The sequence below is a fragment of the Macaca nemestrina genome, chromosome 1 (assembly GCF_043159975.1).
Source record: "Macaca nemestrina isolate mMacNem1 chromosome 1, mMacNem.hap1, whole genome shotgun sequence".
NCBI lineage: Eukaryota > Metazoa > Chordata > Mammalia > Primates > Cercopithecidae > Macaca > Macaca nemestrina.
This window is the reverse complement of record NC_092125.1, coordinates 147,906,138-147,932,062: the sequence shown is the minus strand read 5'-3', so window position 1 is coordinate 147,932,062 and position 25,925 is coordinate 147,906,138. Positions and strand designations below refer to the sequence as shown.

The 25,925-nt window shown below is 35.5% G+C and overlaps 1 protein-coding gene across 1 annotated transcript in view; it reads right to left on the bottom strand.

Moving 5' to 3' along the window:
• Positions 1 to 1,887: 1,887 nt before the first annotated feature.
• The window catches only part of LOC105482770 (zinc finger HIT-type containing 6), a 56,321-nt gene continuing 32,283 nt past the window's right edge, over positions 1,888 to 25,925 (bottom strand). The window contains exons 9-10 of the mRNA XM_011743086.3: positions 9,600 to 9,724; positions 1,888 to 5,846 (exon numbers count right to left, since the gene is read on the bottom strand). Of these exons, the coding sequence (XP_011741388.2) occupies positions 5,806 to 5,846; positions 9,600 to 9,724 (166 nt within the window). The 3' untranslated portion in view covers positions 1,888 to 5,805. The remainder of the gene's footprint in view (positions 5,847 to 9,599; positions 9,725 to 25,925) is intronic.

Here is a 25,925-nt window from a genome sequence, read left to right as displayed (position 1 = left end):
TAGAGACAGAGTTTCACCGTGTTAGCCAGGATGGTCTCAATTTCTTGACCTTGTGATCCACCCGCCTCAGCCTCCCAAAGTGCTGGGATTACAGGCATGAGCCACCGCGCCCAGCAAAAAAAATCAGTTATGTTTCTACACGCTAACAATAAACTGTTTGAAAAAGAAATAATCCTACTTACAATAGCACCAAAAACAATAGAATACTTAGAAATAAACTTAACGAAGGAGGTGAAAAATCTGTTTACCGAAACCTACAAGCCATCGATGCAAGAAGCTGAAGATACAAATAAATGGAAAGATGTACCATGTTCATGAATGGAAATAATTTTTTTAAAATTTCCATACTACCCAAAGTAATCTACAGGTCCAATGTAATCCTAATAAAAATTCCAATGCCTTTTTTTTTTTTTTTTCCACAGAAACAGAAAAAGACAATCCTAAAGTTTGATAGAACCACCAAGGAGCTTGAGTGGCCAAAGCAAAAAGAACAAGCTGAAGACATCACACCACCCAACTTCAAAATATATTACAAAGTTATAGTAATCAAAACAGCATTGTTCTCCATAAAAAGACACATAGACCAAAGGAACAGATTAGATCCCAGAAATAAACCCACGCAACTATCTTTGACAAGGCTACCAAGACATAATGAGGAAAAAATAATCTCTTCAATAAATGGTGTTGGGAAAACTGCATACCCACATGCAGAACGAAATTGGTCCTTGATGTTTTATGTGACTGAAGCAGTTTGAAAAGGAGAGTGACTGAGAGTGAGCAAGCTGTAAAATTAGGTTGGGACCAAGTCAGGGGTTACCAAATGTCAGGCTGAGCTTTGGTACTTTATTTGGCAAGAAAATAAAGCTGGAAATATATAGTAGCTCATCAAATGCTAAAGGATGCACTTGGTTCTAAAGTTCAAAATGAGTGCAGTATGTCACACTCCAGTATGGAAAATGTTCATGCTACAGGTCATTTTAATGAACACATGCACACACACTTTAGTTTTCAAAGACCAAAGTTTAAAGAAAATATTTTTTAATCAAGTACAGATCCCCAAAGCTTTATTTAAAGCCAGTTTCTATTTAAGTAGTCTTCATTTTTGAAGCATTTTTCCCTAGTACTCTAATTTCAAAATCAGTATTTCTCAAATGCTGATGCCACTGGGAAAAATTTCCAAATTGGTAATGGAAACATATGCTATGTGCATCTGCTCAAACTAGCAACAACATGATGTCAAATAAAAATGGATGGCATTAAAAAAAAAATCCAAAAACCTATAATGGCAACTCAAAGCAGCAATGATAAGCAGAAATTAAAATCTCTAGTTAAAAACAATAAAGACTTGCAGATTAAATCTGAACTTTACTCCTTCTGTTGGTACAAATCAGAAACTTCTTGCTACTCAAATTCAAATAAGGTGCAATGAACGTGCTACTTTCGTATTCCCAGTAACTACCTTTCCTCACCTGCTCCCTACATTCTGGCTTTCCTCTAAAAATTTCCCCCTCCTTTGGGTGAATTCCTCTTTTGATTAGCTCAGGATTAGCTCAGGAACAGAATGTGATCCAATCTGGGCAAAATCAAAGTACTTCTCCAAAATTTTACATAGGTTGCTTTATAAAAGCTTTCAGCCTTGTTATGCTAAGGTAAGCTGAAACTGTCAATTGCTGTTATCCACCATCCTCTCACCTCACTGCTCCTCATCCCATACAGAATATCCCCAAAGGGAAAATCTGGAGAAAACCAATCCATAAAAAAGAAAATAATCAGAGCTAAGTGTGTAGGATGGCAAGATGACTTCTTTTGATGTTTGGACCCAGGACCCAGTCATGCCTGGACTTCCCTGTATATAAGCCAATAAACTGTCCTTCATGCTAACACTATTTTGAGTTTTTGTCACTTGCAAATAAACAACACATTTTAATGCAATAGAGTATGGCTTAGTCCATTTTGTGTTGCTATAACAGAATATCTAAGACTGGGTAACTTATTTTTAAAAAGAGTTTTATTTGACTCATGATTCTGGTGGCTGGAAGGCTCAAGATTGGGCAGCTGTATCTGGTGAAGGTCTCATGTTGCCTCCACTCTTGGTACAAAGTGAAAGGGGAGTAGGCATGTGCAAAGAGATCACATGGGAAGGGAGAAGGCAAAAAGGAGAAAATCAAGAAAGTCAGACTCGTTAATAACCCGCTCTTGTGGGAACTAATCCATTCCCATGACAGCAAGAATGAGAATTCACTCACCCCTGTAGGAGGGCATTAGTTTATTCATGTGGGATCTATCTGCCCCCATGACCCAAGCACCTTCCATTAGGCTCTACCTCCCAACACTAGCACATGGGGAATCTAATTTCAACATGAGTTTTGGTAGGAACAAACTACATCCAAACCATAACAGCATATGATTAAATAAAAATAGACTAGCATCTTTATGTAAAATTTAGTAACAAGAAATAAGGTATAACACAAAGTATATGTCAACCTAATTAAACAAAAATGTATAAAGAATATTGTTGGTATTATAGTTGTGTGATTAACATTTTATTGTATGTCAAGAAACCTGAATCCCACTACTTGCTACAGGGAAACAAACTGGATCAACTACATTTTGGAATCTTAAATATCTATTTTTAATAACTCTCTCTCTTTTTTTTTTTTTTTTTGAGGCAGAGTCTCACACTGTCACCCAGGTAGTGCCCAGGAGTGCATTGGCACAATCTCAGCTCACTGCAAACTCTGCCACCAGGGTTCAAGTGATTCTCCTGCCTCAGCTTCCTGAGTAGCTGGAACTACAGGTGCCTGCCACCATGCCTGGCTAATTTTTATATTTTTAGTAGAGACAGGGTTTTGCCATGTTGGCCAGGTTGGTCTCAAACTCCTGACCTTGTGATCCATCCGCCTCAGCCTCCCAAAGTGCTGGGATTACAGGTGTGAGCCACTGTGCCTCGCCAAGTCATATGTATAATAGGAATAGGTACAAGTTTTACTTACTATAATTTATGACTATTAATCCTATACATATAATTAGCAACTATGAAAGGCGTATCTTCTCTTTGAAATCATGGTTTAAAAAAAGAAAGAAAACCAAGTGGAGCTTTTCTCCTTTTAAAATGTGATTCATGAACAAAATGCAGCATGCTGAACTTAACATGGGTCAAGGAGTTTGTTTACACACCAGAATTTGTCAATAAGCTAACATGGAGAGGGCCTCCACAAAGATATTGGGTCTTAATGCTACAAACATCTAGGGTTTTCAGTTAATTATTCCAATTTCATTCTCTCCAAGCCATTGGGAATTCACTAAAACACATGTGTATTGTAAATCTTACAGGAATAAATGTGCATATTAATCAAATGAATTGATAATTATATTTAGGGGAATTCTAAGAGTTATATTCTTTCCTAATAGCCTATAATTGAAAAGTCTAATAGAATTCTAGAACATAAAGATGGCAAAGATGCATTAGATGATGTAGATTTCTTTTTTTCCTCCTGAGCAGTGGAAAAAGTACAGGATAGTTTGTTTTTTGTCCAGTTTTCAATTTAAATTCAGAAGGGACGGAACTCAAGACTTTTCTTGGAAATGAGACTACATCATAACAGATTTCACTGTCAAAAAATTCCTAACCACCCTGATATTCAGATCATATTCAGATCGCATGTTCTTTTTGTATACTTTATCCCACTTTTCCTAATAACAACACGTTTCACTCAATTCATCTATTTCTTGCTGGTTTCAAGAAGACACATTTCACTTTCGATTATAAACAAATTCCTTGAAATCTCATTTGTCTCTCCAATAATAATGTGAACAACATAATTTTACACAAATTCTTTATCGTATGTTAGAAGATTCCTGAAGTTGCTTTAGAGATTATAAATATATATGTATGTATGCTTCTCAAATTGCAAGGCCTCACTTTCTAAGAACTTTCTATGAATCACATTTCCATTAGTACTTTTATACCAAGGGTCTTTCTGGCATTATTGTTTTTTGATTCTCTTCTCCAATTTCTACCCCAAGTTACACTTGTGTCCCACAAATTTATCTTCTGTTCATCTTCTCATTATCTTTTCATATTTCAAATCTTTTTAAGTCTCCTTAACTAATGTCTCTGGTTTCTTTTTGGTAAAAAACTTATTTCAACTGTAAATTAAAAATGAATTTCATTAATGTCCAATTTTATCATTGCTTTTTAACCATTAAGTACACAACACATACAATGCAGATGTAACAATCTTTTTAACTCTCTTACAGTCATATTGCAGTTTCATAGTGGTATAAACTCCAATAAAATTAAGAATTTTTTTTCAGTATGTGAGATCAAACTGTATACAGAGCTGCCATAACGTATAAGTTAAGCCATGTATATACATTAATACATATACACACATTCCAATAACATGTTGAAGATTTCCCAGTTTTTTTTTCTTTAAGTTATTGCTAGACATATCAAAACACAGTATAAAACTGGCCATCACAACACCCTTTTGCAGTAATGATGAGAGTGGACTAGGAATGTGATGAAAGGCACAGAATTCATAAGACTTGAATAAGTAAATCCAAATTTGTTAGCACTAATGGCTCAAACAATGTGGAGCCATTGATTTTCTCAAGTGAATATAAGAAACAGTAGTTAATAGTATTTATCCAGGCTTCTAGTACAAGACATTGTACTAGGAATTTCTCAAGTGGAAAAGTTGTCTCATAAGGGTAAGTTACATACAAACTCCAAAGATAAGAAAGGGCAACTGATGGAAGATTAGTTCTCCTGTGGCTAGACAGTGCATTGCACTGCCTTTCTGTTTAGTGAAGTTCTACTAAAGAGAATGCCAACTTTGTGGTTGACACGGGTGATCCTTGGGTTTGGTCACGCATCAAATTAACAAATAAAAAAGTTTTCAAGGCCAGATGTGGTGGCTGATGCCTGTAATCCCAACGCTTTGGAGGCTAAGGTGGAAGGATTGCTTGAGGCCAGGAATTTGAGACCAGCCTGGGCAAAGGAGCGAAACCCTATCTCTACCACACACACACACACACACACACACAAAAATTAGCTGAGTGTGGTGGTATAAGCCTGTTGGGAGGCTGCAGTGGGAGGACCATTTGAGCCCAGGAGTTTGAGGAAGCTATGCTCATACCACTTGCACTCCAAGATTCCATTTCAAAAAAAAAAAAAGAAAGAAAAAAGAAAAAAAGCCGGGCGCGGTGGCTCAAGCCTGTAATCCCAGCACTTTGGGAGGCCGAGACGGGCGGATCACGAGGTCAGGAGATCGAGACCATCCCGGCTGACACGGTGAAACCCCGTCTCTACTAAAAAAAAAATACAAAAAACTAGCCGGGCGAGGTGGCGGGCGCCTGTAGTCCCAGCTACTCAGGAGGCTGAGGCAGGAGAATGGCGTGAACCCGGGAGGCAGAGCTTGCAGTGAGCTGAGATCTGGCCACTGCACTCCAGCCTGGGCGGCAGAGCGAGACTCCGTCTCAAAAAAAAAAAAAAAAAAAAAAAAGAAAAAAAAAGGTTTTCAGTTTATGGAATTAAGCATATTAAAAGCCAAGGCCTAATAAGTACTATGCTGATCAAGTGCAAAGGAGAGTTCTTAATATGAATAAAGGGGTCTTACAAGTCAATTAAATCAAGAGGCTGTAAGATACATTTTTTAAAAGAGTTAAGCTTATTTTTCATACAAAGAAAAAATTCCACCATCACCCATTGACAATACCCCAATCAGCCAACAGTCCATCAGTGCAGAGTCTGCTGCAGTTGTCTGGAAGTTTTCACATTCTTCTTCCAGAAAAAAGTGCTCAATTTTCATTGCCAAGGTTCTTGGTAGATTCACTTTTCACTAGAAAAAAATAAGTAAACATACAGTCAAGTGTTTATACTGTTTCTGTTTAGCTTGCTCTGTCCCTCTTCTCTCCCCCCTTCTGATGTACAGCAACAGCACTGCTCACAGGGACACACAAACCGCGTTATGTCTCAGGCAGCTGGGATATACAATTCTGGCCACAATACATAGAGAAATGATGTCTGAAAGTGGCAATTATATTTTGTGAGGTAACATCCTTCCTGACTCTGTGGAAGACTTGGGAATGGTCAGTTCACAATGTGGTTATGATCCATATTCATGCCACTGAATAGATCACTATTATCCAGGCCGGCCACTTGTGGTTGGAATAAATTTTTTCCGTGATTTTTTTTAAACTCAATTGAGGGTCAGTATATGTTGAGTGAATGTGGAGTGACAGAAGACTAGCTAATCGTCATCTCCTTCCTTTCACAGGAAAGAAGAGTAGAAATGGAGCTCCTCTAACACTCCTGTTTTGCTTAGAGAAAGCAAGACTATGACTCACTCACTAAACTGAGAGTTCCTGGAGGACAGAAACTTGACCTTTCTTCTCTGTATCTATCCTCACAATGTAGAGCATGTTTGCTGAATCAATGTAACTGCAAGTCATTCTGTCTTTTAGTGTTTTTTTCCCTAAATCTTCAAAATGGGAACTAGAGTAAGTGTTCTATTTCATTGTCTTGTGAAGCTAAAAGGAAATAATAGGTAGTAACTCTTTAAAAATTGTCATGGTAAAATATAGGTTATTTTGAGCTTACAGTTGTTATCTCCACTGAGTAGATAAGAAAAATAAAGCTCAGTGAGGCAGAGCAAATGCTCAAGGGCCCACAGCTTATAAAAGTTGATGCTAGAAGTACACACCTGGAACTTTGCCTCATATTCCAACTGACAAATTCCCTGGGGTTTGCTGTTGTACCTAGATTTCAGATTGTACCAGCAACCACAAGAGTGTTTACTGAGCCCTTCCTATGAGTAAGGAAGTGAAATAAGTTCCATCCAGGATATCGTCCCAATCTTTGTGAAATTTTATGAACTTTAGCAGTCCATCCAGTGCCTCCAAGATAGTATAAGATTTTTTCTTCCTCTGGCTGTCTCTGTACTTCAGGCAAACTCTATTATAGCAACTATTGTATAATAAGTTTCACGTGTGTGTTCCAGTGCCTAAAATCCTCCCCTCTCTCCCTGCAAAACGAAAAGAAAGAAAAGAGAGGTAAGGAAGAATGAGGAAAGGTGAGCAAGGGAGAATGAATGGAAGATTTACTGGCCCAGTAAGAGACTGACACATGAGTAGCTGCTATGCCAGATATTTTCACTAATTCCAGTAATCAATTTTGGGTTGGATTCCTTCTCTGAAGGCTGAGACATTTTCTAATCTTGAGTTATACTAGAACATCAAAAGTTTATTTTGCTGACATTTCTAAATTAATAGAGATTTGTAGCGGTATGGGGACATTTTCCCCTTTCTTTGCCTATTGAAGGTGCCCAGTTTTCTTCTTTGAATAGGGTTCCATTCTTTCTTCCTTAGATTGAAATGCAGCATGCTTTTCTCAATCATCTAAATCTGCTAGTCTAACAACAGTCTGTGAAGCAAGTTACACCATTCTAAGCACTTCCCACTGGATTGATATAAGGTAGGTAATCAGCCTCAGCATCCCCAATCTAGTGGACTATCTTAATAGCTCAATCTTTTCCAGTTAACCTTTTCCATTACTGAAAAGCAACAAACAAACAAAATCTTGGCTACTGCTGATTAATATAGGCAGACTTAAAAAAAATTATGGCAGTCTATAATCATAACAAATATTAGAACAACCATCAGGTGTGGGAAGTACTGAATCCCAGATCAGAAACACATGTACCCCCAAATTAGGTAAGAGACAACTTGTACTATGAACTCAGGATCAAATCCAACTTTTTTACCTCCAGAAAGGGAAGGAATTTCAAGGCTTTCCAAAGAAAATGCCCTCTTCTTACATAATCCCCTTCCCTCATCAAGGGATCACCCTGCAAAATATCTGATGCTGTGAGAATGTATAAAGAAACAGACACCTTGAAGTACTTACAGAAAGAAATGCACGTACAGGAAGACCTGGGCATTACTTTTAAGGTGTGTGTACTTATGATGTGACAAAACTGGTATGGTTTTAAAATCCTGTCAGATACTTTTAGTTCTTTGCTAACACAGTTCTAAATAATCCTCTGTACTAAAAGCATGAGTCATCTGTGTTCCTGTAAATAAGTCAAACATCATATACCCACCAGAAAAATAGCAAATTTTACTCAATAAGGCTCCCAGTACACTAGTAAAGTAGTCTTTTCTTATTGCTTCATTACAGGAAGCCTTACTTGAATGTACATTCCTAAACAAGGTGAAAGGAGAGCTGTGTGTGCTGTTTATTTATACAGATGATGTTTGCCCCAGCTACTAACCTACATTACTAAACAACTTTTCCCAAAACCAACATTTGAGAAGGCACTGTGTGAATTTATTAAGAAAAAAGCAACAAAATACAAAGCTTAAACAAAGTGAAACTGGCCATTTAAAACTAAAATTCCTATTTTGAAAAAATAATACAGAATATTCTCAAATTGTGAAAAATATTAATGTCAAGAATAAAAATAAGATTTAGAGGTCCATAATTTATTACTAGAAATATCATGTTTGCTAACTAAAATCTGGTTTCAAGTTGTAGCACTGATACAGTTTTGGTCACTTTGAAAAATAATTTTTTTCCTATTAATTTTTGCAAGGAAAAAACACTATGCACAACAGAGAATACCTTATAACATAGGTTACTGCATCTTACCGCCTGTAATGCTGGTATAACAATAAAACTTAAACCACCCATTTCAAATACTACTTAAAAAAATATTATCAATCCAAGACAAAGATTCTACACTCCTCTGGAGTTTGTTATAGCAAAATCTGGCCTGTATCTGTAATTCTTTTAGTTGAAAGTGCTACGAAATAGTTTTGGATTAAGGTGGGTAATCTTCCTCACTTCTTAAAGGTAGTCACTAAATTTTATTCATCCTCTAAAATCTTGTATTCAGAAACACATTTAGTTTACTTTAATCAGTACTTACAAATGTAGATAAGTCACTTTATGTACTAAACTTTTATGTACATTTTTTTCCAGTTCTAGTACTTCCCTATATCACAAAATCAGAGAAAATAAAACCAGTGGGTTTGGAAAAGGAGATAAAGGGTAAAGGCAATGGCATTAGCTTATTCTCAATGCTGCCAAATTTTTAAATATAACATTCCTTGCAACATTATCTCCTTCTACAAGGTAGGATACTAGGTTTTTTTTTTTTTTTCTTTTTTTTTTTTTTAACCATTCAACATTTTCCTTGTCAACTAAAAATGTTTTGCAATCCCTCCTTTTACAAATGTCTAAAGTCTTAACTATGGACTAAATGTATGTGATCATGGACAGTTACTGAAAGACTATTAGCTTAAAAAAAGACAAAAATACATAGAATCGCATGCTAAAAAAAAGTCATTTTATAGCCATTCAATTTGATTCATTCACTTAAAATTGATTTTATAAGATTATATACTCTTAAAAACAGAAGAGTAGCAGCATCGCATTTACTTGGTTCTTCACATTAACTGTAGCTATAGAGGAGATCCTGTAAGTGTGTAAATATACTGGGAAAACACATATAAAGAAATAAGGGTGGACATATTTTGCTTTGGTTTCTCTAAAGCTATTCTAAGCATTACAGAAACAAATTTACACTTACCTTGGTGAAGAACTTTCATGTCATTATTGGATCCTTTCAATACCACATGTAATGTTGGATACTCAATGATCACTTTGTTCCTCAAATTGTCTAGGAGACTTTTGTAAGGATCTAGTTCATAATATCTTATTAATAAAAAACAAAAACAAAAAAACAGGAAACACTGTTAATATTCAAAATACTAATAGATAAATATATGAGAGTCCTTTACATTAAAAATTTTTTAAAGGTCATGACAATTCAGTAGTTACTTCCTTATAGTATAAGTTTAATACCTTCTAAGAAAGGCAGGTACAAGAGTTATTATTATAGAGGTTCTAAAACTAAATAAAAAAATATCAAATATTCTGACATTAGGAAAGCTCTAGAACAAGTTACCAATTTTCTTTTTCTTTTCTTTTCTGTTTTTTGATATGGTGTCTCGCTTTGTTGCCCAGGCTGGAGTGCAGTGGCACAATTTTGGCTCACTGCAACCTCCCCCTCCCAGGTTCAAGTGAATCTCCTGCTTCAGCCTCCCGAGTAGCTGGGACTATAGGCGCGTGCCACCATGCCTGGCTAATTTATTTTGTATTTTCAGTAGAGACGGGGTTTCACAGTGTTAGCTAGGATGGTCTCGATCTCCTGACCTCGTAATCTGCCTGCCTCGGCCTCCCAAAGTGCTGGAATTACAGGTGTGAGCCACCGTGCCCAGCCTACAAGTTACCAATTTTCATACCAAGAAACAGTTAAAGACTTTTACATAACATTTATGCTGGCCGGGTGCGGTGGCTCACACCTGTAATCCCAGCACTTTGGGAGGCCAAGGTGGGCGGATCACCTGAGGTCGGGAGTTTGAGACCAGCCTGACCATCATAGAGAAACCCCACCTCTACTAAAGATACAAAATTAGCTGGGCGTGGTGGCACATGCCTGTAATCACAGCTACTCGGAGGCTGAGGTAGGAGAATCACTTGAATCCGGGAGGCAGAGGTTGCAGTGAGCTGAGATCACACCATTGCACTCCAGCCTGGGCAACAAGAGTGAAACTCCGCCTCAAAAATTAAAAAAAAAAAAAAAATATTTATGCTATCATTTTTCTTGAATAAAAGAATGAGCTAACCATTCAAATTCCTCAAATATATTTATTTTGAGCCTTAAAGACAACCAATCACCTTATAATTTCTAGTAACATGGCAATAAAATAACTGGTTATAAAATTGGCTTTTGTAAAAAGTCAATTATTCTAATTATAACTGGTTTCCAGAAATTTATATTGCTATATAAAATTTAAGAAATACAGAGTTTATCATGACATAGATGCCAAATGTGTCACAGGTAAATAGATGCTAGTGGTCATTAAAGTATGAAATTCTCAAATCATTACTTTAAAAAAATAAGTTTGAGGTGACTGAATATGCATCCCCAGAACATTCATTCTTGCTTGCTTTCTGGGGTAGGAGTGAAAGGGTGGAATTCTAGCTAGCTCACTAGCGTGTACATATGAGAATATGTTGGCATGTTAATGTCATTTCATGCCAAAGAAGAAAAAGCTGAGAACATGTCAATCAGTGTAGTGCAGAAGTTCTCTAGCATTTTTATTCATCTCTACCAGTGACAGGTGATATTCACATGCAAAACACATATCACATGAGATATCCAGCCTAACGGCTGTAACTCCATCCTTTTATCTCCTGCTCAAAAAAGCACAATGGAACACAAGTGATCAAGAGTGAGGATATCATTGGGATACATTTAAATTTGCTGTAATTTTAAGAGTAAATCACTCACAAACTTTGGTATTTCCTGATTAGTAAAAAATTATCTGCACCATAATCATAGCTGACTAAGACCTGCAGGACACTTATTAAAAAATATGATGTAGTGATTTCTCCATCTTCTGAGTTTGTCTCATGCAATCGTTTTCAAATCAGGAAAAATAAAAGGGCTTAACAAAATGCAGAGCCAAGCTGACTAAAGTTAGAGAACAACTGTAAAACCATAACTTTACTTATGCTTCCCTGACCACACACCCCAGCGTGGAATTGCAGAATATTCTTTATGTTGAAAAGAAACATGAAATGCAAAATACTGTTTTTCTAAACCAGCCACCTTAGTGCCCACAGATCATAGAATTCATACATTCTTTTCCCTGTGTGTAATGTAATACAGATGTGCTTACAATACTTCTAAAGTGTTTCCAGCATTCAAGGATTAAATGCTTCACATCTTTTAAACATTATTTCTCTTTGAAATAAGCAGTGTTTTTTTAAAGTTAGTAGTAATTATATAAAAAAGAAAAATGAGACTGTATCAGATACCTAAGTATAAGATTAACTTACAAAGTAAAATATAAAATGGGGATAACTAAATTTTTCTTGGGAGGAAATAAGACCTGGACTCTCAAACAGGAGCTTTTCAAGTGGCATCCTACAGGCACTTGCAATAACTTATCTTCTGCGCCTTTTAACTAAATCATAAGATTTCTAATGAAAGGCATTTTTCAAATAAGGGAATGTTTTTTTTACTTGTTTCAGTTTTTAGTAAACAATTTTCAGTGCATACTTAATGTTTTAGGTATTTTATTTCTTTTTGTAATATTAAATCTTAATTGGGTTTCTCCAGATTTCCAAAGCTAAAACCAAGAAGCAACAAAAAAAGTTCTTCAAAGGCCACACGGGAATCACAGCCTAAAATTATTGCTGATATAACATATGTTCCTAGCAGAGGAATGTTCAGAGGTACATAAAAATTACTACACAACAAGTTAAACATGCTTTGGATCCTAAAACTGTAATGATTATACTTATTTGGATTCTAAAACTGTAATGATTATACTTAAAAAAACTTGGTTCCTGTTTTACATGCTAAGCAGGCACTGTGCAAAGCACTAAGGATGCAAAGATTTAGAAGAGGGTTGTTAACTAATAAATTATTTTAAAAATATCTTATGCAATCAAAATCTGGTATGTTGTATGGTTTTGATTAGAATCAATGGATTTTAATTAGTGTTTAGCCTAAAATGTTGCAAACTTCTAATCAGCAATATGCTATTGAGTGTCAGTAAGCTTCTGTGCCACAGCTTTCCAGCCTGTTACACGAAGCATTCAGATTTCACTAAATAATCTTTTAGCTGAAATTCTGAATTTCTTAGATTTTTCTACAACAAGTGGTTACTCTTAATCAACCATTAATATTTACCAGTAATTTAAAAGTAAATTTTGCAAACTGTTCATAAAGAAGGCCTATCAGACACATATGGGGTTAACACTTTATGGACTTGGAGTTTAGTTAAATGAAGTAATAACTTTTATTGGTTGTTTGAGTTTGGAGTTTAACACTGAGTTAAAGTTCCGGCTCCATCATTCACTGGTCTATGATCCTGGATAAGTTACTTAAGTTATTTAATCCTCAGTTTCCACGCTTGAAAATGGGGATAATGACAGTATCACTTTAGAGAGCTACAGTGAGGGTAAATGAAAAAACACAGCAACTGCTCACACATTTATTTAAGCCCTAAGCACATGTGTTTTATATTTTTATTTACCAAAAATAACAACACTTTCCTATAGAAACTTCAGTTCAGGACAAAGTCACTGAATTTCATTACCAGTGAAGATACTGCCTTTATGTGCATTTTGCATTTTAAATGTAGCCTTACAACTTTCAGTACGACCTTCAAATCATTATTTTATTGTCACATTTACTTCCAAGAAGATAAAGGTACTTTGAATGTTTCTGTTTCCATTATCTTGAGGCAAGTTTTAAGAGCCCAGCTTTGTACTGCCTAAAACATTTAGGTTTAGCTCCTTTGCAAGCCATGAAGCTACTGAATCCTAAGGGACAGCTTTATCTTTTGGAAATTTTCACAAACTCTGGTATTTCCATTAGTATAATGTCTCTGCTACCATAAGACAAACTACTTAGGTTTGGAGGAATTAAGATACTAACATCTGTCTTTTTTCTTGCCCTCTGGGACCCTTCTTAGACATTTCCTCTTGTAATTTCACTTGTTCACCCTCACAGGCTCACGGGCTGACACTGCTCTGGGCAGCCTCATGGGGGCATTATGAGGGCAGAATTGGCTCAGTGGGCCAAAGAGGGGTTACAGTGACATTACATAAATAAAAGTTGTCATGATAATCAAGGGTATGCTTTTAATCTTGACTCTGTCACTAACTTTCAAAAAAATGGGCCAAGTTCTTGAACTTCTTTCTCCGTACTTTATTAGCAAATTAGCGTGCTTTTTTAAAAAAAATCCTCATAACCCAAAAAGACAAGTTTTTAAAGAAAGGAAGTCACAAACTACTTTATGTCCCAACTGACACTCCATGGATCATCGCCCCTTCCACCTCCTAAAAAATACCAAAACTAAGTCTGAATTTCTCCAAATTTAATCTGTGGCAGACCCTAAGCCACAGTATCTTTCCACTAAAATAAGATCACTGAATTAGGTGATCGCCAAGATCCCTTCAGCTCTAAATTTCTACAATTTTGTATATTTATCTGGCAAAGGTAGCACTTAACCTATATTTTTTCATAGTTGTATTTATTTCTCAATCTAGGTTTCTAGATTAAAAGTTTTAATTATTCTTTTATTTACATTTTAAAAGGTATTATTTAAAATTTCTCCAAATAATACTTCTATGTAACAATTTTGCAACTCACAATATTTAAGTCATATAGAAAAAGATTTTGTCAAAGTTAATCTTTTTCTCACCCAATCTCTCTTAGTTTTCATATTTTAAAAATCAGAGTAGTTAAATTAGTGGTTTGCTGCACTTTGTTTTGGGATTTTTATGTACCCACATAAATGAGGATGATACCTGCTTGACATGGAGTGTAGATCATTAATTGTGTAGTACAGACATATGCCTTAATTCAGAAAGCTCACCAGTTCAGAACTGCATTTGGTAAATATCCTGTGCTAACCATGATATTTAAACTATGGATGTGGTTAAATAAAATGGCCAACTATATATTTTAAAACCTGTTTTAAAGAGGGGCTTACAAGGCTCTGACTTGTTCTAAATATTATTTCTTTGAAATCTTTTCTGATTTTTGTTGGTAAATTCAATTACTTTTAAATCTACAAAGCTTGAGTTCCAGTCTTATCACTGGTTCTTACGAGCTATGACTCCAGAAGGAGACTCAGTTTTTCTCATCAATAAAATGGTAGGAAAGATAACTACTCATGGGTTAGTTTGTAAGGACTATAATGTAACAGGTGAAAATGTTTCCAAAGTGTAACTTGCTAACCTAGCATCAGTAATCAGATTTTATACTCCAAAAGTAATGTGGCACTCCTAGCAAGGAAATGACATACTTACCAGGAATTATATTTACGATTTATGACAGAGACAGAGACTAGTTAGTAGAAAAAGCATGAACTAAACTCTGTTGACAAACAGGTCTGAGTCCAAATCCTAGCCTTATAAACTGTACAAACTTAGTTTCTTTGGGTAAGTCAATTTTTCAGAGCCTAAGATTCCTAATCAGGTAAAGTAGAAAAGACATAGTATATACTTCATTAGAATTAATACATGTGAAAATGTTATAAGCACTAGCCTGGCATTTATTCCTCAATTGATTCCTCAAATATTTACTTAGTGTCTATTATGCACAGGTAGTCTGCTAGGTAATGGAAGTTCATAACTTTATGGGGGGAGGCAGACAAATAAACTATTGCATTCATTGGCACAAGTATCATGATAGAAATGTAAAGTTACACTGGCTAGTAATGGTTTTTCCTTTCTGTATTTAGTACTCTTTTCAAGATCTCTTGTAAGGCAGGTATGGTGATAACAAACTCCCTCAACATTTGCTTATTTGAAAAGAATCTTATTTCTTCTTTGCTTAAAGAAACTTAGTTTAGCTGGAAATGAAATGCTTGGTTGAAGATTTTTTTCTTTAACAGAGTTGAATATAGGCTCCCAAACTCTCTGGCTTGTAAAGGGCTTCTGCTGTTAGCCTGATGGAGGTGACCCATCTCTATAGCCACTCTGTAGGTGACCTGCCCCTTCTCTCTAGCTGCTTTTCATTTCATTCTTTCTTTCATTTCGATCTTGGAAAATCTGATGATTATGTGTCTTAGGGACGGTCTTCTTGTGGGTAATATTGCAGGGGGTCTCTGTATTTCCTGAATTTGACTGTTGACCTATCTAGCAAGGATGGGGAAGTTTTCATGGACGATATCTTAAAATGTGTTTTCCAAGTTGTTTGCTTTTTCCCTGTCCCTTTCAGGGATGCTAATGATTCGTAGATTTGGCCTCTTTACATAATCCCATATTTCTCAGAGGTTTTGTTCATTCCTTTCATTCATTTTTCTTTATTTTTGTCTGCTTTATTTCAGAGAACCCATCTTCAATTTCTGAGATTCTTTCCTCAGCTTGGTCTATTCTGCCGTTAATACTAGTGATTGCACTGTGAAATTCTTGAAGTGTATTTTTCAGCTTTGTCAGATCCATTAGGTTCATTTTTACACTGGCTATTTTGTCTGTCAGCTCCTGTATTGTTTTATTGTCCTGAATCTTGATGCATTATCCTTAGCAAACTAACGCAGGCCAGAAAACCAAATGCCACAGGTTCTCACTTATAAGTGGGAGTTAAATGATGAGAACTCATGGACACAAAGAACTAGGAACTAGGGGAAGGTGGAGGGTAGGAGGAGGGAAAGGAGCAGAAAGAATAACTATGGGGTACTAGGCTTAGTACCTGGGTGATGAAATAATCTGTACAACAAACTCTTGTGACATGATTTTACCTATATAACAAATCTATACACGTAGCCCTGAACCTAAAAGTTAAAAAAAAAAAAATAAATAAAGCTCAGTAGATCCTCAGTAAATATTGTCTCTTGTTCTGTTGTTGTTTTGTTTTGAGACAGAGTCTCGCTCTGTCGCCCAGACTGGAGTCCAGTGGCATGATCTCAGCTCACTGCAATCTCCACCTCCCAGGTTCAAGAGATTCTCCTACCTCAGCCTCTTGAGTAGCTGGGACTACAGGCGTGTGCTGCCATACCCGGCTAATGTTTGTATTTTTAGTAGAGACAGGTTTCACTATGTTGGCCGGGCTGGTCTTGAACTCCTGACCTCAGGTTATCTGCCTGCCCTGGCCTTCCAAACCTCTCTTGTTCAGTACCAACATCCAAATGTTCTTTGTTCTTGCAGGCTGCACAGGGCCTTCACTATCTAGGTACTTCAGTTCCTAACCCTAGCTAACCCCTCTCCTTAATTGGTTTGTATTCTTTTTTTGCCCAATTTTATTGAGGCATAATTGACAAATAGGAATTATATATATTTAAGGTATACAATTTGATTTTTTTTTTTTTTTGTAGAGACAGGGTCTCCCTATGTTGCCCAAGCTGGTCTCAAACTCCTGGGCTCAAATGAGTCTCCTGCCTCAGCCTCCGACAGTGTTGGGATTACATGTGTGAGCCACTGTGCCGGCCTCAATTTGATATTTTGATGTGTGTATATGTTGTGAAATGATATCATAATCAAGCTAATTAACATATCCATCACCTTACATAGCATTTTTAAATTTTTTCTTGTGATAAGAACACTTAAAATGTACCCTCTTAGCAAATTTCAAGTATACAATACAGTATTGTTAATTATTTGTTTCTTAAAATCCTTTCTCCTCCATGCACTTTTTCCCCCTCTAATTAATGTAGGGATTTTAAATCTTGATCTTTAGTCTTAATCTTGCTAACAAAACATACATTTCCTTTGAAGCTAAAACTGAATGCAAGTATTTCATCAGTACAGACTCTTACATCTTCAGACTTTATCAGGATGTATATTACCTTGCAAAATATGATTAGGTTCCTCAGAGAAACTTTTGCTGAGAGGTTCAATAGTCCATGAATTAACTACATTATAGAATGGTATTATTTTAGAGTTGGCAGGAACTTATAACCCAGTCTCTTTCGTCTTCCCGTTAAGTACACTGAAGCCCTGAGAAGTTAGGTATCTTACTCAGAGTCACTCAAGAAAATGCAGAGTTGGGCCTATAAAGCCAATTTTGTGATTTTTTTTCACTCAACTGAGTGCTTGTTCATTCATTCCTCACTCAACAAATATTTACTGAGAGCCTACCATGTTCCAGACACTGTTCTTGGCACTGGGAATACAATGGTGTACTACAAGGCATTTACTAGCGGTGAAAGGACAAAGACTTTCTAGGAAGAAGGTATATGTGATTATGTGTGAGGTAGAGATAGGAAGAGAGAGTTAGGTCTACGAAACTGGGTAGAGAGCGGATATGGTTAAAGTACTGAGCACAGAATGGATATCGGAATACACATAGAATTCACAGTTTTGGTGCCGAACATTTAAATTGGCCACAAAATATTCTATAACATAACTAGGATGGGTAAGTTTAGTAGATTAACATTACGTTAAAATATCACTTGTTTTTAGAGAAAATTCACATTTTATATTTCACATAATTCCCTTAACCAAGAATCAAAATAGTATATATTTGAAGTGAGATGATCACTATAGAAATGGTAGGCTTGCAATCTGCTAAGAATTTGACCATCACATCACTTTGGATCACTTTAAATACAGCCTCTCAAACTAACATTCTCAGGTTCGAAGCTACTGAGACCTCAATAGTTGAGTTTATATCTGTCTGGTAAACACTCAGCCAACTGTGCCAACTAGCTGAGCTTCAACTTTCTTAAAACTAAGTTAAAAATTCTTATCATAAAACTGCTATAACAAGAATACTACATATAAAGCCCATTTCATACTGGAAGAGTATCATCTTTGAGATGATAAAAAAAGTTTAGCAAACCACTCTACATATTCCCTTTCTGTGTGTGGACATTCTTCAGATTAACTCTAACAATTTCTAATCCTTAAATGATGCTTCCTTTGTTCTGTAATAGAATATAGAATTGTTATAATCCTTAAATGATGCTTCCTTTGTTGTTTGTTTTATTCTCACTTTCTTTTAGAATCTATATCCAAAATGTGGTCAAAGGTTAATGCCATTCTGAACACATACTCATCCTGACCATGATTACTCTGAAAAATAAACAACAATCCCAAAAAGGTATAACAAAGAACTGTGGTTCGGTTTCACATAATCTGAACATGCATTATGATTATTTATGGTACTGACAGGTATGTACCATATTGCAAAGAACATACTAAGGCTTTGAGTGCAGGCAGACCTAGGTTTGAATCTAGGTTCCACCACTTAGTGCTTACACAGCCACAGTCGGGCTATCCATTTAATTATAATATACTTAAAACGTATAATATAATTATAATATGTATAAAGTGCGATCAGAGTACCTAAACAGTAGTAAGGCACTCAATAAAAGTTTGTCATTCATACTTACTATATTCCATAAAGATACCTATTAGCCCCCAGATTTAACCTTGGTTTTAAATCACTCTTGCAGGAAACAATTTTTGTGTGTGTTCGGGAAAACTTATTCAGGGTCTTCACATCGTTTTGCTTAAACATAACCTAAAATAATTGTGAAAAACAATGATACTTTTGTATATCCTTATATTGACATCCTACAAGTTTAAGTAGATGCAAAGAACATAATTTATGGTGTACTGTGAATACTGATGATTTAAAGTGAAATATATCACCCTTAAGTAAATTCACTAGACTCTAAATATCATGGTAATTTAACAGCAATATCATCCACTAAAAAAAAAATAAATAAATAATGGCCATGTGTGGTGGCTCACACCTGTAATCCCAGCACTTTGGGAGGCCGAGACGGGCAGATCATTTGAGGCCAGCCTAGCCAATATGGCAAAACCCTGTCTCTCTACTAAAAATACAAAAATTAGCCAGGTGTGGTAGTGTGCGCCTGTGATCCCAGCTACTTGGGAGGCTGAGGCACAAGAATCGCTTGAACACGAAATCCGGAGGCTGCAATGGGCCAAGATTGCGTCACTGCACTCTAGCCTGGGCAACAGAGTAAGACTCACTCACTCTCTCTCTCAAAAAAAAAAAAAAAAAAAAAAAAAAAAATTATATATATATATGCATAAGCGCTGCTTTCTAAGTTAGAAATCTTACTTGTTCTCGGAACCTTGTTTTTCCATTCAGATTCTCTTGCAGAATTTTATACCAAGTAATATGTTTACACTTGACCTTCTCTGTAACAAAAATGTAATGAAAAGTAAAATTTAATTTCATTACTTATGACCTTTATGTTTTAAATAATAAAATTTCTTCTGAACTGAAGAATTTTAACTATTATTAAATCAAATCGATCAAAACAACACAAATATATCACAAACAAATTAAGGTTTTTTTTGAAAAATATCTCTTAACATGATGGATGAGCACTGATGAGGGCATCTTCTATTAAAGGCATGTTTTTGTTCACTATTGATTCTTAGATTAAATGATTTCCCCCCATTTATCAACTTGGTATCCATTAACAGAATCAAATTTCAAAAGGAAAACAAGAGGAAGTTTACGTAATCCTATCTAGAGAACAAGCTCTTATTCTTCACTAATTCTTCATCACAGTTATTTTCAGGGGATCTTAGGCAGAAATGTCTCTGACTGTTTACATAAGAAAAGACATCTGAAAATAGTTAACACTGTTCTTAGAAATTCTGGAATTCCTTCAGTGTTCTCCAATATATACTTAATTCTGCACTATTCTCAAAATAATTTTTAAGTTCTAACTTTTAACACACATCTTATAAATTTCCTAGAGTATCTTCAAAGCATATTTTTCAATTATGCACCATAAGTCTAAAACAAAGTCATCTAATTTTCCATTTCTAGTTCAATTAGGGAAAGAGCACAGACTAATATCTTTAAGGAGGTAAAATGTGATTTAAAAAAAAAAATCCATTCTAATACCAATTGCCGTGTTTCTTTATAGAACTTCAACAACTCAATTGAATATATCTACCAAAAACTCACTATATCAAACATGTTAGACATTGTGTGGGAAACAAAAATGTCCTCAAGGAGTTTACCAACCTGGCCAGTGTTTCCCAAAGTGTGGTCCCAGGAAAAACTTATATCAGGGTCACCCGTGGGAGGCAGAGATTGTAAAGAAAAAAAAAAAAAAATTGTAGGTTTCTGGGTACTATGTAAGATTTACTAAACCAGAACCCCAAGAGAGTGGTTTGGAAATCAACATTTTCAACAACTGCCCTAGATGATTATGATGGATACTGAAATCTGAGAAGCATTGTTCTGAAAAGAAATACAGGCTACATGTGCCACTGGGGAGAGGTTTACAGGAAGGAAGAATAACTGGCCAGTAGTGAAAGGGGGTCTTTGCTTGCTAGTGAGTGGGTGCAAGCCAAAAGAGGTCAGGTGGGCCTCACCTGAGGCCTTTACATAGGTAAAATCAATTTCTCAAAAAGGAGATAGGAAAAAGCATTTTACCTCTTCACTTCACTGAAAATGATTTTAAAATATTTTAGATTAAAGATCCATAAAGTTCCAAGGAAAGTAAAATAGCCTTAGTTTTTAAAATTTAAAAACATCCTCTCAGCATGGAAATAAAATCATCCAAGAGAAATAGCTCGTATTTTTGCTGGTTGCTTTTCAAACAAAAAGCATTCCAAAATTATTAACTAAAACCAGCACAGGAGGAAACGACTAATAGGCTATGTGCAAGTACAACAGGATAATATGCTCATGAACAGTAAAAATTTTTGTGATATCCATGAAATCAAAGCTTAGGTAATACTTTAACCTAGGCTTAGGTTTAAATCTAAATTCTTGGCTTTATATGAAAAATTCTGGAAGCAAACTGAAGGCAAAGGTTTGTCTTTCCATCAAGAAATGATTAAGTCTGGAGTGTCCATGCAAAGATGCCCTTGCCCTCCACTAGGCACTTTTTATGCCTTGTATTTTAAGTATCTATCTTTTGTGGTATTTATCACATATCAGTCTTCCCACCTAGACTATGAGCTCTTTGAGGGCTAGTATTTTAGATGTCTATATATCCCTAGGGATTAGCACTGGGCTGGCACATGGAAGGGGCTCAATGAAAATTAACTGAATAAATGAAAAATACAGACCTGATCAATCTTAACTGATACTTTAGGTCAGGTTCATGTATCAAAAAGCCTGACCTCTGAGCAGGTACTACACTTTCTGAAGTAACTTTTAAATTACACTGGGCCCTGTTACAATCTTCTCTCTCTCTCTCATTTCACATGTTGAGAACTGAAGCCCCCAACTGTTTACATGATATATAGATACCATGTAAACCAATAAAAAACCCTTTAGAGCAGGGATCAGCAAACTATAGCCTGGAGGCCAAATCCCGCCCACTATCTGTTTTCGTAAATAAAGTTTTACTGGACCATATTCTAGTCATGTCCATTCATTTAAGTGGTCTATAGTTGCTTATGTGTTACAATGGCAGAATTGACTAATTATGACTAAATGGCCCACAAAGCTGGAAAATACTCACTATCTGGCCATTTAAAGGAAAAGCTGCCCAAGCCCTGCTTAAGGGTATTAACGTGGCATCAATACCTAGCATACATCAAGCATATATATACACACACATATATATATGAATTAGCACACTTATTAAAAAATTAAGACTGAACACTTGTTGTGGAAAAGTCACTAACACAACTCTGCAGGAAATACAAAGATGAAGATGCCTACGGCAACCACTGTCTTCAAAAGGGAGTTAATCATCATATGGTTTAAGTTTTATTGGGATAAAATAAGTCAAATTTATAGGAACCTATGAGAAATGCAAAACACTTTTAAGGTTCTAAAGATATGGAAATTATATTCAGTTTGGGGGAAGGAAATGAACTCTACTGTAGACACTGGTAAATAATAGTCTACCTAAAAGGAATGGAGAAGAAAGGACAAATGGAAGACGCGTTGTGGATGTCAATTATGCAAGGTAAGGTGGCAAGGTGGAAGTCAAGAAGTAGTCGAAGATGCTGGGCTACAAGGTCTTATGCCTGGCTTACTAGAACAAAAGAGCCAGTAATAGAAAATGAGTACCAACATTTGTTGACTGCTTACTCGATGCCAGAACACTCAGTCCATTAAATTAGAAACACATACATCAGGAAGAAATAGATGCAGTGTAATGAAATCTAGACATGTTGAGCTTAACATTTAATGAGATGTGTAAATAAAGATAGCTGGAAACCAAGATTTGGAGCTTGGGAGAAAAGTTAAAACTATATCTAGATTTGGGAGTAATTTCCACAGAAATAAAGTTGACAATATCTTAAGTTCCTGAAATCTCATATTCTTGCAATATCCAATTATGTCAAAAGAAATATTAACAAACATGACTGGTTATCTGCTCCCTTGTGTTTAGTGGTGAGTGGTCTGTTGGGAATGTATGGCTAATATTACATTTGAAGTATATCCCAGAAATATAAGAAATTATATGGCTGATGCATGCCTGGAGCCTCAGCTATGCAGGAGGCTGAAGCAGGAAGATTTCTTGAGCTCAGGAGTTCAAGGCTGCAGTGAGGCTATGCTTGTGCTACTGCATTCCAGCCTGGGCAACACAATAAGACCCTGTCTCTCAAAACAAAATTTTAAAAAATGAATTTGGTTAAAAGAAGCTGTTAAACAATAAAGTAATATATGATACAGTTAACTACTACCAAACATGTGGAACTTAAACACCTCTTTAGGTTCGTTGAATCATTTCAGCATGATGTTCTAGTTGAAACTCAAAATACTTGAATACACAGGAGTGATTTTCCAGGTGCCAGGCACTGTAGTAAGCAGCTGACAAGTATTAACTCAAATTAACCTTTACAACAATGCAGTATCATTTCTGTTCTGATTCCCACATTTAGATGGGAAAATAGGCTTACTAACTTTCCAAGGTCTGTATCAAATTAAAAACACAATTTTTACTTTATAGCAAATCTCTGATGTACATTTTTGCATAACAGCAAAAAGGTTATTCTGGAAGTTCTCATAATTTGGGTTAGGTTTAAGGAGCAGTGACAACAAACTTTTACTTATTATAATAAATGTACTATTTGTAATGGTGAAACTTTTAGTCTAAAAAGTCTACTCTAGAACCTCATAAAGTAAAGTAAGGTCTACTCCACATATTAAGTATTCTGGAAGGATAATATTACTATTTTTTTAACTAGCATACAATTTCACTCTGAAGATATCCTAATAATTAGTAGAGTAAGGTCATTCTTTTTGAAAGTAGTGTTCCGGAAAATGACGCGACCTCTACATAAAACTCAACATGCTCTTAGCCTCTCCAGACCTTACCTTCATCTCTCTGTAAACAGCAATCATGCCAGAAACCATAGTCACCTTTGATTCCTAGTTATTGCTCCCTATAGCCAATTTGATCACCAAGTCTTACTGGTTTTTTTTTTTTTTTTTTCTAGATCTTTACAGTTTTCTATGCCAATGAGACAAGATCCAAACAGCATTAGTATTGGGTCTTGAACTAACTCTTCAACCTTATCTTTTTAAAAAAAGTTTTAAAAATACTTCTCTGCATGAATCTATACACTCCACTTACTTGCTTTGTTTACGATATACCACACCCTCGTACTTCTTAAGGGCCTCTGTACCTTCCCCTAGCTAGTCATAGGCCATTCACCTTTAATAAAAGTCAAACGTGACTTCCACAACAAAGCCTTCTGATGACATAAGGATACCTGCTACCTTCCATGTCGCTTTTAAGATGTAGACACAGGTTTCTTATGATACATACAGCGTGTCTGTTTTCCCTACTACAATGGAACTGTATTTTATTCATTCTTGTATAAACCCCAATTTTTATTTATATGCCTAGAAGATTAAATGTACTTAATGGTTTTTTTTTTGAACAAATTCGGAAAGAATCATCCTATAACTGCTTAAATCACAAAAAATCCAAGAAGATTTACAAGTATCAAAGTAGCAAAGTAAATATAAAAAACAAAATGTATCTAAATTTCTTTCTGGTAAATAATTCCATAAAATAAAAGTAAAATCTAGGCTTAAAAGTTAATATATTTGGAAAACTGTACTTGAATAGACAAAGTTGGCTGTTTTATAAATTATTTAGTCAGTAGTAACTTAAGTGGGCAGTAATACAACAGCTGCTCTCTGATAGTGCCTGACATTTAGCAACGTAGGCTTTTCCAGTCCAAAACCACTCATTTACTTTCTGAGAATAAAAAGCTGGTAAAAAATATGCAGGAAAGAGCAAGAATGGCATTACTAACATAAGCATCTTACATGAATGATCTTCTCCACAGGGGCAGGAACACTTTTCTTTACTGCCATAGCCTCAATGTTTAGAACAGTACCTGGACTTTGGCATACTCCCTATTTGCTGAATGAATAAATGAATTTATTTAAAAAGCTAAAATAGCTTTTCTAAGAGATAAATTCAGACCCTATGTATTCTGGAAAGAAAACTCCCAAACAGATCAGTAGTGAATTCCTTAGATTAGACACAAATTCTATAATCACAATTTAAAAAATAAGCCATGAATGGCAAAGCTGAAACCTGGAAAAAATGTAAGCATGCTCTAGCTGACCAGGTATATCTATATCATGAGACAATTGCTATATACCTTCCAAGAATGGAAAATAAAACCAATGGAAACTGGTAACATCAAGTATTTGGTAAAAAGACTTTACTCTGAAGTTACTGTAATGCTGAAAACGTAAAATCAAACAGCCATAAAGAAACTACATGTTTCTGATTTCTAAGCACTTTTCAGGAAATAATAAAATGGTTCTATTTAGAATGCTTATCTTAAATTAGAGCTTAGCATTTATAACCTCTAATAATTCTCCTTAGATGTTCTCTGAATGTACTTTCCTTTAAGGATATAACTGTGATTATGTATACAATCAAATGTAAATACTCATCTTAGTCCATTTATCAGTATGTTATACAGAGAACATTGTTTTAAAAATCTGATAAAAAATAAAAATCTATGCCTAAATACATCTCTATACTATCTAACTTCATTACTTATGACTACAAAATACTTTAATAAAATTGAGGTTCTTTAGAAATTAGCATAACTATGCTTTGAGGCTGACCTAATAATCAGAAATATAAAGATATCCTACGCCAATTTAGGTCCACCTTCAAGATGAAAGCTACCTCAACAGGAATTTCTGACATTATTGCTGCTGTCAAACGATGCCATCACTACTCAAGGATAAATGAATGCCAATTTTTAAACTGGACCTGGGATATAACCTTTTCCCCCTTCCTTTGCTTTGGTAGTATTTTCATACACCACTTAGTTCAAGTCAACAGCAAAAACGGGGGAATCTGGAAGATGAGCTTTCTCTACAGATAAGGTAGAATGAAAGTACTTTCACGTTCCTCAGACTGGCTCAGGTTTATCATTTTTTTTT